Genomic DNA, 15,261 nt, shown 5'->3' on the forward strand with positions numbered 1-15,261 from the left:
AGTCGCTTTCCTCCAAACTTGACTTTCATTTTATAGGGGAGAAAGCGCTATCAACCATTTGCTGTGTCCGCTGTCAATCAACCAACATACACGTGGGGTCAGGAGTCCATCAACCTGTCACCAGTGTCCTCCTGACCTCCACCCACTGACATAGAAAACAAAGGCAAAAGCCTCAGACACTGGCATGCCAATAGTGGCGGAAATCATGGAAACTCCGCGCAAAAAAAAAAAGAAGACACAGATACAGAAAAGAATGGGAAAATGTTTATACATGGGTGAAAGCAGTAGGGGGGATTTACAGAGGGCACTCTGCCAACTATGTCTAACTTATTTCTCCATCGCACATGGAGGCGAGTATGACTTGAAGCGACACACTGTATGTATGTGATGTTTGGTTAGATTTGATCCATATTCCCTTTTAACTATTTTTAAGTTTGGAGTTGAACTGAGAAACAACAAACCAATATGCTTTTGTTAAGTATGTGGATATTTATTTTTTGACAAAATTCCACAGGATACTTTCTTTATCTTATTCTATTTGTATTACTGTGTTAGAATGCAAAATGTTTGACTGTTCTGTGTTTGGATGTATAAAGGTTTTAGGTCCAAGTAATTTTAGGTTGGCTGTAAGTGGAAAACAGCTGTTATAATGTTGTCAGTTATGGCCTTATTATTGCACATAGATTAGTTTACCTTTGAGGGCTGAGAACATGTACTGAAATGAAAAAAAAAGAAAGCAGATTTTCTAAAAGAAATTAATATATTTGAAACTTGAGGTTTCTTTTTTTCAGTTTTTACAAGTAGATTTTTGTTTTGTTCTTACAAGCAAAAAAAAGTCGTTGAAACCTGTTCAAAAAAAGCAAAAAAAAAAAAGAAAAATGCTCAGTACAAAAATATGCATACTGTGTGCAACCAAATCAAATTGTTGTTATTCAAATTTATAAGCTCAACAATAAGATGCACATTGTTTAAAAATCTAGACTTTGTTCCAGCATTACAGTTACGTGTCCCACATTGTCCCACACAAACACACTCCTTGTCCCACATGTGGCTTGTAAGCACCTGGTCACCCTACTGTGAACATGTCATTCTGCGTATTCTCTCGCATGGATGTTCATATGTATCTGAAGATGATGTTTACGTGTGAAGCGTTTCTGACAAACTACACAGCTGAAAGGTCTCTCCCCTGTGTGGATGTTCATATGTATCTGAAGATGATGTTTCTGTTTGAAGCGTTTCTGACAAACTGAACAGCTGAAAGGTCTCTCTCCTGTGTGGAGCCTCATGTGATTCTTCAAAGTTGTCCTCTGAGTAAATCTTTTACTGCATTCTGAACAACTAAAAGGTCTCTCTCCTGTGTGGATTCTCATGTGTCTCCTGACCTCACTTCTGTCTCTAAGACATCTGTGACACAGTGAACATTTGAATGGTTTTTCTCCTGTGTGGGACTTCACGTGACTGCGTAAACTTGACTTGTGTTTGAATCTGCTTCCACAAAGTGAACAACTAAATGGCTTCTCTCCAGTGTGGATTCTCATGTGGACTTCTAAATGTGATTTTCGGGAAAATGTTTTCAAGCACACAGAGCAATAGTAAAGTTTCTTTTCCCATTCCACATCACTTTGAATCAAGTCATTATTCATCATCATGTCTCTGGGTGAGTTTGTTTCCTGTGCTGTGTTTTTCTTCTGAGAAAATGTTGCTTCACATTCAGAAGAACCAACCAGAGTCTGTCCTGTTTGAGTGTCCATGTGTTCCTCCAGTAAACTCTTACTGTCAAAGGTTCTTCCCTTTACACTCTCCATGTGGACCAGGATAATGTCTGGCTCTGATCCTCCACCGTCGTCTCCATCAGTGTCTGTTTCCAGCTGTTCAGTTGATCTGTTTGTTGGAAGCTTTGACTCAGGTTTGTGGTTCAGGGTCTGGTCTTCATCGCTGTCCTCGGTTTCCTCAGAGTCTTCATTCTGCTCATGGGTTTTTGTTTGTAAATGTCTATGTGGATAGAAGCTGCTGGATGGTTCTGATCCTCCACAGTCCACTTTATTTGCCTCCACTTTGTTCACCTCAGTTTGTCTTTGATTAAGCTGTGAGGACTTAACTTTCTTCTCATCATCATCTTCACCCTGCACAGGTAAAGGAGGGAATGGGAACTTGGTGATATTAACTTCCTGGCTGATCCATAGTTCTTCCTGCTCCTCTTTAATATCTGAGGTTTCTGGTTCTGGTTCTTCCTGGTCCACAATGGGATTCCATTTCTGCTGCTTAACAGGAACTTCTTCTTTAACCACTGACAGGTGCTGGAAGTCTGTAGGATACAAGGAAATACAGTTAGACTTTTCAGTTATAGTTAGATTTTGGTGATAATACTGTCAGTTCTAATGTATGAGTTTGAAATAGTAAAGTAAATTATCAGCCTATAAAAAACTAAATCTTCAGTCATGAATAGGAATTAGTGAGAGAAGAGTAGTGATAAAAATAACAAATGCATTGATTAGATCCATCAGAATGATACACACTCCTAAAATCTCAGGAAAAAAGTGTGATCTATAGCTGTATCTAGGGAGAGGTAATACTTTGGTAAATGGAACAATCAGCTTTTATTTATTAAATAAATGTAACATTTAACGTTTCATAATATTTGCAAAAATAAAGTATTATACTTAGAAATAAAAATATCCTCTATTAACTCTTAAAAGCCTGATCATCCAAAAGCATCTACTGATCTAAAATGTCTAATAGTTGTTCATTGACTAATCCTTTCATTAGATGTAAATAAGTGGTGTAAAATGCAGTTTGTTATCTTTTCATGATCATCAGATATGACCCATTTGGATGTTCTGAGGCTCCATAGTGAATGTGGAAACATCATCATCTTCTACAACATTGAGTAACCAGTAAAACCAATGGAGTTTAATAAATGACAGTGAATGGAAGCAGTTGTCTTCTTCACCACAGCCCAGGACCCCACCTGCTGCATCCACAACTTCAGCTCCAGGAGCTTCTTCAGTTCCAACATCTTTGCAGGAGCCCATACCCCAGCGCTGGGACCCACCTGCCACATCCACACCGTCTGCAAAATCATCACTGTCCCTTTCATCTCCTCCTTCACCAATGGGCTTTCCTAACCACCTTGACAGCTTGGTGAAAACAGGACTAAAGATGATTCCACTCACTCTGCATATCACAAGATCACCACGAGTACTACAGAACTCTACGCTCCTCCAGACATTACCCTCGTTGCCCCCCAAGAACTCCACTTCCCCTTCTGCACCCACCCAAACACCTCCCACTCGACCCCCCCACCGGTGTCTACCACACCAAACATCCAACCCAAGCTCTTGTCTGCTATCAGTGACTAGGACACCCAGGGCCTCTGCTGTCCCAGGACTTGTAGTCACAATAAAGCACTTATCAACCTGAGGCCCAGGGAGAGAGCGGTCTCCCCCAGCGCTATACCAACACTACTGTGTCACAGATAGAACAAAGAAGAAACAACTAGATGGTCCAATAAGACAAATTTAATCCAAATTCCTTGCCATCAGATAACTGGTCCCACTAAAACTAATCTGAAGCTCATGGTGCTCAAAGTCAGATCTTTATGTAACAAATCATTTTTAATTAATAATTTATTTCCTCTTATAATCTTGATTTTATGATTTTAACCAGAGGTGGGTAATCCCAGCTCCATAGAGTAAAAGTCCTGCCATGTATTGGTTCTACCTGTTCACTTAACACAGGTGATTCCACTCATTATCCCATCCACCTGGAGGAGGAGTTGGGCTCATCAAAATGGGCTGATTCAGTGAGTGGTTGGAACAAATACATGGCAGGACTTTTACTCTGTGGAGCTGGGATTACCCATCTCTGATTTTAACTGAGACATGGCTTGATAGCAAGACGGGTAAAGCAGTTTTGATTGAATCCACCCCAACTAACTTTGCATCTATATCAGAAATACGAGAAAACAAAAAAGGTGGAGGTGTATGTGCATTATTAAGAGATGATATAGTTACCCATAAGCTGTCATTTGGGGTGTTTTCATCTTTTGAGTATGTATCTTTCAAAATGAAGCTAAATTTATCTCCTTCCATACTCTGCATAATCATATACAGGCCTCCCCAACAGTGTCAAAGTTTTATTGATGATTTTACTGAGATTCTTTCAGTTGTGTGCACAGAGTTTGACTGTATCACCATTACAGGTGATCTGAATGTACATGTGGATAATATGTGTGACAGAAATGCATAAGAACTCTGTGCTGTCCTTGAAACCTTTGGTTTAATTCAGCATGTGAGTGAGCCCACCCACAACAGAGGGCACACTCTGGACCTGCTCATGACAAAGGGGGTAAATATTTCAAGTGTCAATGTGGTCGATGCTGCGTTATCTGATCATTTCTGTGTCTTCTTTGAACTGTCAGTAATTCCCAAACCAACGGCTGGACCTGCAGTTGTTCGGAGGAGACACATTAATGACAGCACAGGCATGCTGTTTATGGAGATGATTAGGTTTGAAAACACCTCATGTTCTAATGTTGACGATCTGTTGAACTCATATTCTTCTTGTGTTCTAAATGTTCTGGACACCATTGCTCCTGTTAAGGTTAAAAGGGTTAGAAATAGGCAGAAGGTGCCATGGAGAAATGATGACTCGGTCAGGGCACAGAAGAAGGAGTGCCGGAGGGCCGAATGGAAATGGCGCAAGTCTAAGCTTCAGGTTCATTATGAGATTTACAAAGAACAGTTGTGTGTGTTCAACCAGATTTTGCATAAAACAAGGGAGAGGTATTTTTCAGAAATGACTGCAAAGTGCAGTAACAACTCTCGTGTCCTGTTTGCAACAGTTAATAGGTTAACAAACCCTCCTGCTCCATTCCCTTCAGAACTAGTTTCCACATTGAAGTGCAATGAGTTTGCAACATTCTTGAATGACAAGGTTCAGGGCATTAAACACTCAGTTAATTCCACAACACAGTTACCACTGCAACCTTCCAGACACCTACAGAGCTGACACATCTCGCACCTGTCACAGACAAAACAGTCCAAGAGACCATCTCCAGTCTGAGTTAAGCCACATGTTGCCTTGACGAGTTGCCCACCAGATTTCTAAAATCTGTGCCGAGCAGTTTGCTACCCCAGCTCATTCACTTAGTTAATATTTCATTACAATCTGGAACATTTCCCAGGGCCTTGAAAACTGCTGTCATTAGGCCTCTCCTAAAGAAGAGTAGTCTTGATGCAACAGTACTGAACAACTATCGCCCCATATCAAATCTGCCATTTTTAGGTAAAGTCCTTGAGAGTGTTGTTTACCAACAGCTCTCTGACTTTCTTCTATTGAAAAACTGCTTTGATGATTTCCAGTCAGGTTTCAGGCCCCATCACAGTACTGAGACTACTATGATCAAAGTAACAAATGACATCCGTCTGAACACAGACAAAGGTAAAGTAACTGTCTTAGTCCTGCTAGATCTGAGTGCTGCATTTGACACAGTCGATCATGTGATCCTGTTACAGAGGTTAGAGGACTGGGTAGGTATCTCTGGTCCTGCCCTGAAATGGTTCAAGTCCTACCTTGAGGACAGGAAGTATTTTGCTCATATCGGAAACTGTGTGTCAAACCAAATGACAGTGACCTGTGGGGTCCCCCAGGGGTCCATCCTGGAACCCCTCTTGTTCAATCTTTACATGTTGCCCCTGGGCCTGTTAATACGCAGTAATAACGTGTCCTGCCATAACTATGCAGACGACACTCAGATTTACATCTCGTTGACAGCAGGTGAACATGGGCCTGTGGACTCACTCTGTCACTGCCTCCAACAGATCACTGAGTGGATGCAAAACAACTTTCTCTAACTAAACTCAGACAAGACTGAAGTCATTGTCTTTACCCACAAAAACCCAGAGAAAGTGTCAGCAGTCATCTGGAATCTCTTACTCTAAAAGCTAAAAATCAGGTTAGAAATCTAGGGTTAATAATGGACTCAGACCTAAACTTTAACAGCCACATTAAATCAATTACATCATCAGCCTTTTACCATCTCAAAAACATTGCCAGAATCAAAGGTTTATTGTCTAAACCAGACTTAGACAGACTTATTCATGCATTTATCTCTAGCAGGTTAGACTACTGTAACGGCCTTCTCACTGGACTCTCTAAATGAGCTGTAAGACAGCTGCAGTACATCCAGAATGCTGCTGCTCGGGTCCTGACTAGAAACAGGAAGTACGACCATATTAGTCCTGTGCTCAGATCTCTGCACTGGCTTCCTGTCACTCAGAGAATAGACTTTAAAACAGCTCTGCTGGTCTATAAGTCTGTCCATGGTCTAGCACCAAAGTACATCTGTGACATGTTGGTCCCATATGAACCATCTCGAACCCTGAGAACCTCAGGGACTGGTCTTTTGTTGGTGCCCAGAGTCAGGACTTAACATGGTGAAGCTGCGTTTCAGTTCTGTGTTTCAGTTCCATGCAGCTAAACTCTGGAACAGTCTTCCTGATAACGTGAGACAGATCTCTACTCTGACAATGTTTAAGTCCAGGCTGAAAATGGCTCTGTTCAACTGTGCATAGAACAGCTGAAAGGGTTCTATCTGCAATCTTCTCTTTTACTTTGTTTTAACTGATTATTATTTATATTTTATTGATTATGTTTTAATTGCAATTGTGTGTTTTTAACCTCTTTTCCATTTTTGTAAAGCACTGTGAATTGCCCTTAGTACTAATTGTGCTATACAAATAAATCTGCCTTGCCTTGTCTTAAGTTCAGTTGATGATATGTTTTCCTGAAAAAAAGTTTAATTTTCTCCAGTTTACTCTACTTTGATAAACCTTTGAATTTACTCTGGGTTTTAAAGACATCTACATGAGAAGTGAAATAAACAAAGAAATACATCAGATTTTCACAGAAAAATAAGAATAAAATAAATAAATAAAAAAAACAAGGGATAATACTAATAAATGGTAATAAATCACTTAAAAAAAAAAAAAGGTCAAATCTCGAGAAAAAATTGGATTTGATAGTCATCACATAAATAGTTGTAGGTATGTGAAGCTTACATAAATTAAATATATATATATATATATATATATATATATATATATATATATATATATATATATATATATATATATATGCTGTTATAATATTCATTAAGACCTTTGGCGAAACTAGAAACAAATGTGTCCAAACCTGTTTTGTGTATCAGGACTCTCGGATTCCAAACACAGTCGAGTATTTGTCTTTGTCTCTGGTTTTCTTTTTTAGTTCGACAAAGTTCCTCATCGTACTCTGCTATGGTTCTTTCAAACAGCCCAAATATCTCTTCAACAGCCGCAGTTAGTCTCTGCTCCACCAGTGACCTCAGAATCTGCACTTTTGGGGACATTTTTCACTTTTTCTTCCCAAAAACTCCGTCAGAAACAGTTCGTCTTCATCACACACTTGCAGGTCTGTTAGCAGCTAGCGAGCTGAGCTAACTTTAGCAATACTTAGCGAGGACGGGGGACTTTCATTAGAAATAATCAATGTAAAGTCAGAGACGCTTTAGTGCTTCCGGGGTCAGAGTGCATTCGTGACGTCTTAAAAGCTCCTTCAAAATAAAAGACTACAGATGATCAGGAGGAACCAGAAAACTTGTCATTCTTTAAAATGTAGCAGCAGTGTGTTGACATTTTCTGTTAGCTCCATCGTCAGAGTAACATTAATGTATTAGACAGTTTCTTTAGATTATGAACATTCCTGTTGAATTCCTAGTAATTGCTTTTGGAAATGGTAAAACTTATAAAGCTCATAGAAAATGAACGACTCTGCATTAAGCATTCCATGATGGTGGATGAACTCAAATAGGGAAAGGTGGTCTGACACATTTGTTAAGCACTGGATTTGTCCAAACTAATCTACTAATCCACACAAACAAACTACTGGTATTATTGGCAGAAGCTGGTAGCTGATAAATATCAGACAGTAAAACGAGAGCAAAAGTAAAAAAAAAAAAAAAAAAAAAAAAAAAAGCAAGCATAATTTTTTTTTTTTTTACAATTTGCTTGATGTCACTAACAAACAATGATTTTGCTAATTGTTGAAAAGTATCTGGTTTTACCTCAATCAGACGCATTAATTCCAAATATGAACTTCTTCAGCCCATCAGGATGTTAAGGACAAGTTAGTATATACACAAATATTTGGTTCAGTATAAAATGATAAAAAGATGAAATCGGGACTTTCCATTTTATCCAGATTGGAAAACACATTTGTGATCTGTATTCTTCTCAAAGTTCAGACTCTAGAACTGACAGACTGAGTCTCATCAGTAGATGTGGTGAAACATGTTCTGTTCTGCTATGATGTCTGATACAAGCAGATGAACTGTGGAATATCTCTCAAATCCATTTCCTCCATTCACATGTTTACTTTTCCCTTGTTTGGGTGAAGTAAGTGATGGTAAATGATTTCACTCAGATTTTCTAGAGGTAAAACATTTAAAACAATTATGTTATGATAATGACATCAACACAAAGTCTGCATTTTGTACATGTAGATAAAAATATAAACAAAATTAGCTCTAAAGATGAAATACAAATATTTATTTTAACATGAAATTATATTAAGATATTAGTCATTGTTTTATGGCCCCGCCCCCTATTAATATTGAAACACCTGAATTCAATGTGTCCCAATACCTTTGTGTGAATAGTGTAACTCAACATCTTGATGTGATTCTGATAAATTCTGATTTCCCTTTTTTGATTCAGTGTGATTTAGCCCAGATTGGAACTTTGTCTATCTACAGAAGACAAAAAGCTGTTTTTTCATGCTGTGTTCAGTTCCACATTTACTGATTCATTACATTGAGTCTGATGAGAAGTGATGTACTTTTTACTTTGATTTACACATTATTTTCAACAATTATGTTTATTATAGAGTTAAAGATGAATTTCAGACATGAATAATGTGATTTCTTGGTAAGTTTGTGAGGGACATGGTGGAAACTATTGACAAATGTTTTTATTGTGTTGCTTTAACCTCTTTCACCTCTAGTTCTCAGCTGTTGTGATCATTTGGATCCTGTTAGTCTGACTCTTCAACTCTTCAACAGCTGATCTCAGAAAAAAAAAAGTCTTATAATTACGAAAAGAAGAGAACAGACAAAAGATACATTTGCATTCATTTAATTTAAAAAAAAAATGGCACCATTGAAAAAATAATTAAGAAAAAAAAAGCTAAGAAAAATAAATCAGATTAAATTATTTATGCAGATTCTCCTCTAAAATGTTACTGTATCATTATTCTTTAGTCTCTGTTGGTCTGATTCTTGTGAATGTGACATTCTATTCTCTTGTGTGAATCCTCATATGTGTCTGAAGATGATCTTTACGTGTGAAGCATTTCTGACAAACTACACAGCTGAAAGGTCTCTCTCCTGTGTGGACTATCATGTGTCTCTTGACCTCACTTCGGTCTCTAAAAGACTTCTGACACAGTGAACATCTGAATGGTTTTTCTCCCGTGTGGGACTTCATGTGACTGCGTAAACTAGACTTCTGTTTGAATCTGGTTCCACAAACTGAACAACAAAATGGCTTCTCTCCAGTGTGGATTCTCATGTGGACTTCAAACTTTGACTTCCAGCAGAATGTTTTCGAGCAGGCAGAGCAGTGGTATAGTTTATTTTTCCATTCCAGGTCACTTAGACTCAAGTTATTTTTTCTCATAATGTCTCTGGGTGAGTTGGTTTCCTGTGTTGTGTTTTTCTTTTGAGAAAATGTTGCTTCACATTCAGAAGAACCAACCAGTTTCTGTCCTGTGTGAGTGTCCATGTGTTCCTCCAGTAAACTCTTACTCTCAAAGGTTCTTCCCTTTACACTCTCCATGTGGACCAGGATAATGTTTGGCTCTGATCCTCCACCATCGTCGCCATCAGTTTCTGTTTCCATCTGTTCAGTTGAGCTGTTTGTTGGAAGTTTTGACTCAGGTTTGTGGTTCAGGATCTGGTCTTCATTGCTGTCCTCGGTTTCCTCAGAGTCTTCATTTTGCTCATTAATTTTTATTTGTAAATGTCTATGTGGATAGAAGCTGCTGGGTGGTTCTGATCCTCCACAGTCCACTCTATTTTCTTCCTCTTTTTTCTCCTCAGTTGGTGTTTGATTAAACTCATCATCATCATCATCTTCACATTTCACAGGGACAGGAGTGGATGGGAACTTGGTAATATTAGCTTCCTGGCTGGTCCACAGTTCCTCTTGTTCCTCTTTAATGTGTCGGGGCTCTGGTTCTGGTTCCTCCTGGTCCACAATAGGATTCCACTCCTGATGCTCAGGACGAACCTCTTCTTTAACCACCAACAGCTGCTGGACGTCTGTAGATACAAGGAAATACAGTTCGACTTTTCAGTTACAGTCAGATTTTGGTGATAACTGTCAGTTCTATTGGAAGAGTTTAAACAGGTCTGAAAGGATGACACCCCCCCCCCCCCCCCCCCCCCCCCACACACACACACACACACACACACACACACACACCCTTGGAGGTACTAAATATTTTCTGACCTTGAAGTGAATTATCAGTCTATAAAAAGCTCAGTCTTTAGTAATGAACAGAAATCCGTGACAAAAGAGTAGTGATAAAGATAAATGTATTGATTAGATAAATCATGATACACACTCCTAAAACCTCAGAAAACTGTGTTTTAGACTTGTATGTAGAGAAAGGTAACACTTTTGTAAACAGAACTATCAGATTTTCATTCATTAAATAAATGTTACATTTGACATTTTATAATATTTGTAAAAGTAAAGTATTATACTTGGAAATGAAAATATCCAATATCAACCATTGAAAACTCGAACATCCAAAAGCATATGCTGATCTAAAATGTCTAATATCTGATCATCCACTAATCCTATCAATACATGTAAATAATTGGTGTAAAATGCAGTTTGATATGTTTTCGTGGTCATCAGATATCACCCATTTGGTCGTTCAGAGGCTCTGTAGCGAACGTGGAAACACTGTCATCTTCTACAACATTCAGTCACCAGTAAAACCCATGGAGTTTGAAAAGTGACAGTGAATGGAGACACTTGTTCTATGTTCAGTTTATGATATGTTTTCCTGAAAAAAAAAAGGCTCATTTTCTCCAGTTTTCTCTGCTTTGATGATATAACCCTTGAATTTACTCTGGGTTTTATGCACATTTACATGAGCAGTGAAATAAACGAAAAAATATATCAAATTTTCACTGGAAAAGAAAACGCAGGGGATAATATTAATAAACAGTAATAAATCACCTAATAAAGGTCAAATCTAGAGAAAAAAATATGATTTGGCAGTCATCACAAAAATCGTTGTAGGTATGTAAAGTTTAAATAATTAAAATGTATGTCATTTCATTTCCATTAAGACCTTTGGCTAAACTAGAGACAAATGTGTCCAAACCTGTTTTGTGGAGCAGGACTCTGGGATTCCAAACACAGTCCAGTATTTGTCTCTGTCTCTGGTTTTCTTCTTTAGTTCGACAAAGTTCCTCCTCGTACTCTGCTATGGTTCTTTCAAACAGCCCAAATATCTCTTCAGCTGCTGCAGTTAGTCTCTGCTCCACCAGTGACCTCAGAATCTGCACCTTTTGGGCCATTTTTCACCTTTTCTTCACACAAACTCCGTCAGAAACAGTTTGTCTTCATCACACACTGACAGGTCTGTTAGCAGCCAGCGAGCTAAGCTAACATTAGCATCACTGAGCTAATAACAGACAAATAAAGAGCAAAGCAGACACAGAATGTGAACAGAACATTCATTTGGTCAGTTCCATCCAGATACAGAGGTTCTCCTGGTGGTTAGTAACACTGAGAGAGGACGGACGACTTTCATTAAAAATAAACAACACAAAGTTAGAGCCGCATTTGTGCTTCCGGGTCAGAGTGCATTCATGACGTCATTAAAGTTCCTACAAATTAAAGACTACAGGTGATCAGAAGTTCTGTCTGCGATTAACCGTTTAAAACTCAATAAATCCCCTGGAGTTGATGGTCTAACATCTGAATTTTATTTTAGTTTTGCAGAACAACTAGCCCCCTTTCTTCATGGTGTGTATGCAGAAAGCATCAATAATCAAATTCTCCCTCCCACTTTATCTCAAGGACAATTAACTCTAATCCCGAAGCCTAGAAAAGACCCACTTCTGATTGATAACTGGCGTCCCATCTGCCTTCTTAACAACAATGATAAAATCTTCGCCCAAATTTTTGTCAGCAGAATTAAAAATGTTTTAGACGACATCATTGATGAAACCCAAAGTGGCTTCACAAAGCACAGACACATGTCCAACAACATCCGTCTTGTCCTAGACCTTATTGACTATGCTGATCTTTATGATGATGACAGCTTAATTTTCTTCTAAGACTTCCACAAAGCCTTCGATTCCATTGAACACAACTTTATATATCAAGCCTTAGAAAAGTTTGGTTTTGGCCCCTACTTCTGTAAGGCTAGTAAAACTACGTATAAATGATATATAATATAATACACTACCAGTCAAAAGTTTGGACTCACCTGTTTTTTCTTTATTTTCATGACTATTTACATTGTAGATTCTCACTGAAGGCATCAAAACTATGAATGAACACATATGGAATTATGTAGTTTTAAAAAAAGTGTGACATAACTCAAAGCATGTTTTTATTTTAGCTTCTTCAAAATAGCCACATTTTGCTTTTATTACTGCTTTGCACATTCTTGGCGTTCTCTGGATGAGCTTCATGAGGTAGTCACCTGAAATGTTTTCCAAAAATCTTGAAGGAGTTCCCAGTGATGCTGAGCACTTATTGGCCATCTGTGGTCCATCTCATGCCACTTAAATGAGAAGGTGAGTCCGAACTTTTGACTGGTAGTGTATATTATATATAATAATTTATTATATATATTATATATAATAAATAATATATCTAAAACCGCACCTGTCCAAATTTGTATATATTCAAAACCGTATTACATATATATATATATATATATATATATATATATTTTTTTTTTTTTAATATTTTATAACCATTTGCACCACATTCATATCAAACCATATTTGCACTCTCCTTTTAAACACTTTTTTACTCAAATTGATATGACTGTTTGTTTTATGTGTATGTTTATGTGTATGTTTTTGCTGCTGACAACACTGTGAATTTCCCCATTGTGGGATCAATAAAGGAATTTCTTATCTTATAAAAATGCAAATTGCTCAATCAAACTATTTTCAGGTACGTCTCCCAGATTCTATTTACAACGTGGAGTCAGACAAGGCTGCCTGGTCTCTCCATACTTATTTCTGATTTGTACCCAGTTACTTGTGGACTTGATCAAATGCAACCATTTAAAAGGTATTAATATAGCTGGAAAAGAGCTCATCATTAGCCAGCTGGCTGATGACACAACTTTTTTTTTAAAGGACGTTTCACAAGTCTCAGCTGCCATTGACATAAATAGGTTTTTCTCTCGTGCCTCTGGGCTCTGTTTAAATATCAAGAAATGAGAGTTATTTGCCTTCAAAAACTGTGATGTTTCTTCCATCTGTAACATTCCTATTAAGGACACTGTCACTTACCTTGGAATTGTTATTAATAAGAATCTAAGTACTAGATGCTTTCTAAATTTCAACCCCATTACAGGGAAAGTACAGAAAAAATTTAATTCATGGCTACAACGAGATTTGACGTTTAGAGGGAGAATTCTGTTGACCAAAGCAGAAGGTATATCATGTTTGACTTTCGCAGCTTTGTCTCTTGCTGTGGACAAAAGGATTGCTGAATCTATTGACAAAATGCTTTATAATTTTGTGTGGAAAAACAGGATACATTACATTAGGAAATCAGTTTGAATGAATTCTTATGAACAGGGTGGCCTAACTTTTTTCGACTTTTCAACCTTAAACAACACCTCTAAAATAAACTGGATTAAACAATTTCTTGAAAACCCCCTTTCAATTTGGAATCTTATCCCCAATTATTTATTCTCTAAACTGGGTGGCCTTAAATTTATATTACTTTGCAATTACAATGTTGAAAAAAATCCCCTTAAAATTGTCTAATTTCCAGAAACAAATGCTTCTTTCCTGGCAAGGCAAGGCAAGGCAAGGCAAGGCAAGGCAAGGCAAGGCAAGGCAGCTTTATTTCTATAGCACATTTCATGTACAAGACAATTCAAAGTGCTTTATATAAAACATTAAAAGCATTACAGCAGAAGGCATGAGAAAAACAAACAAAAATCAGATAAATAGGTAAAACAGATAAACAGATAAAAGAGACAAGCAGATTAAACAGATAAAAACTTTTAGCTTAAAAGGAATAGTGCAGATCTGAAGTGATGAATAAAAACTCTATTCAAATGCAGCTGAGAACAGGTGAGTCTTTAACCTGGATTTAAATAGACTGAGTGTTTCTGCTGATCTGAGGTTTTCTCGAAGTTTGTCCCAGACATGTGGAGCATAGAAGCTGAACGCAGCTTCTCCTTGTTTGGTTCTGACTCTGGGAACTGACAACAGACCGGACCCAGATAACCTGAGGGGTCTGGTGGGTTCATACTGGGTCAGGTCCTTACTCAGATCCTGGCCCTTACTGTACAAACATAATTTCTCACCTCACAGATACTACATCTGGATCAACAGAGACATATTATACAAACACAAATCTTTATTTTTGGAAAACTGGTTTACTCATGGCATTTTATTAGTTAAACAACTTTTCAATTCAGAGGGTGTTTTACTGTCTTATTCTGAATTTCTAGATAGATTCGGCATTCCGATACCTCCAAGAGAATATGCACAAGTTTTTGATTCTATCCCGTCCGGTGCGATAGTGCTTCTCAAAAATTCTGCAGCTCAGGAACAACCTCTGTTGAAGTTTAACCTTGCTGACTCTGAAGTTGGACAAATTTGTTTTTCTGGCCAAAACAGAGTAAACAACCGTAATGTACAGGGTTTATTCCAAAAAAAAATGTTGTCTCTGTTCCAAATTTGATGTCTTATTGGAATAATCTATTTCCAAACCTAGAATCTGGTAAATCTGGTGTTTACCCTCTAAATATTTAATAATAAACAAGATAAAAGATGTTTCTTTCAAATTAATTCATTGTTTCTATCCTTCCAAACTATTCCTACAAAGATATAAAAAAGATATCAGTGTGGATTGCTGATTTTGTGATTAGTCAGAAGAAAATGTGTATCATCTGTTTTGATCCTGTCCCTTTTCAAAAATTTTCTGGCAAGATGTC

General features: G+C 37.7%; 3 protein-coding genes across 3 annotated transcripts in view; 1 reads left to right on the top strand and 2 right to left on the bottom strand.

Moving 5' to 3' along the window:
- Positions 1–15,261, top strand: part of LOC115428086 (glutamic acid-rich protein-like) — a 657,495-nt gene that overhangs the window by 513,730 nt on the left and 128,504 nt on the right. The gene's annotated exons all lie outside the window — the stretch shown is intronic.
- The window catches only part of LOC115428064 (zinc finger protein 37-like), a 161,745-nt gene that overhangs the window by 60,753 nt on the left and 85,731 nt on the right, over positions 1–15,261 (bottom strand). The window contains exon 1 of the mRNA XM_030146873.1: positions 7,195–7,498. Coding sequence (XP_030002733.1) covers positions 7,195–7,390 — 196 coding nt within the window. The 5' untranslated portion in view covers positions 7,391–7,498. Of the gene's footprint in view, positions 1–7,194 lie in introns of the transcript that reaches the window.
- The window catches only part of LOC115428094 (zinc finger protein 569-like), a 34,321-nt gene that overhangs the window by 14,762 nt on the left and 4,298 nt on the right, over positions 1–15,261 (bottom strand). The window contains exon 3 of the mRNA XM_030146927.1: positions 8,885–9,081. The gene's annotated coding sequence lies outside the window, so the exon portion shown is untranslated. The remainder of the gene's footprint in view (positions 1–8,884; positions 9,082–15,261) is intronic.

Source organism: Sphaeramia orbicularis, chromosome 11, assembly GCF_902148855.1.
Source record: "Sphaeramia orbicularis chromosome 11, fSphaOr1.1, whole genome shotgun sequence".
Classification (NCBI taxonomy): Eukaryota; Metazoa; Chordata; class Actinopteri; order Kurtiformes; family Apogonidae; genus Sphaeramia; species Sphaeramia orbicularis.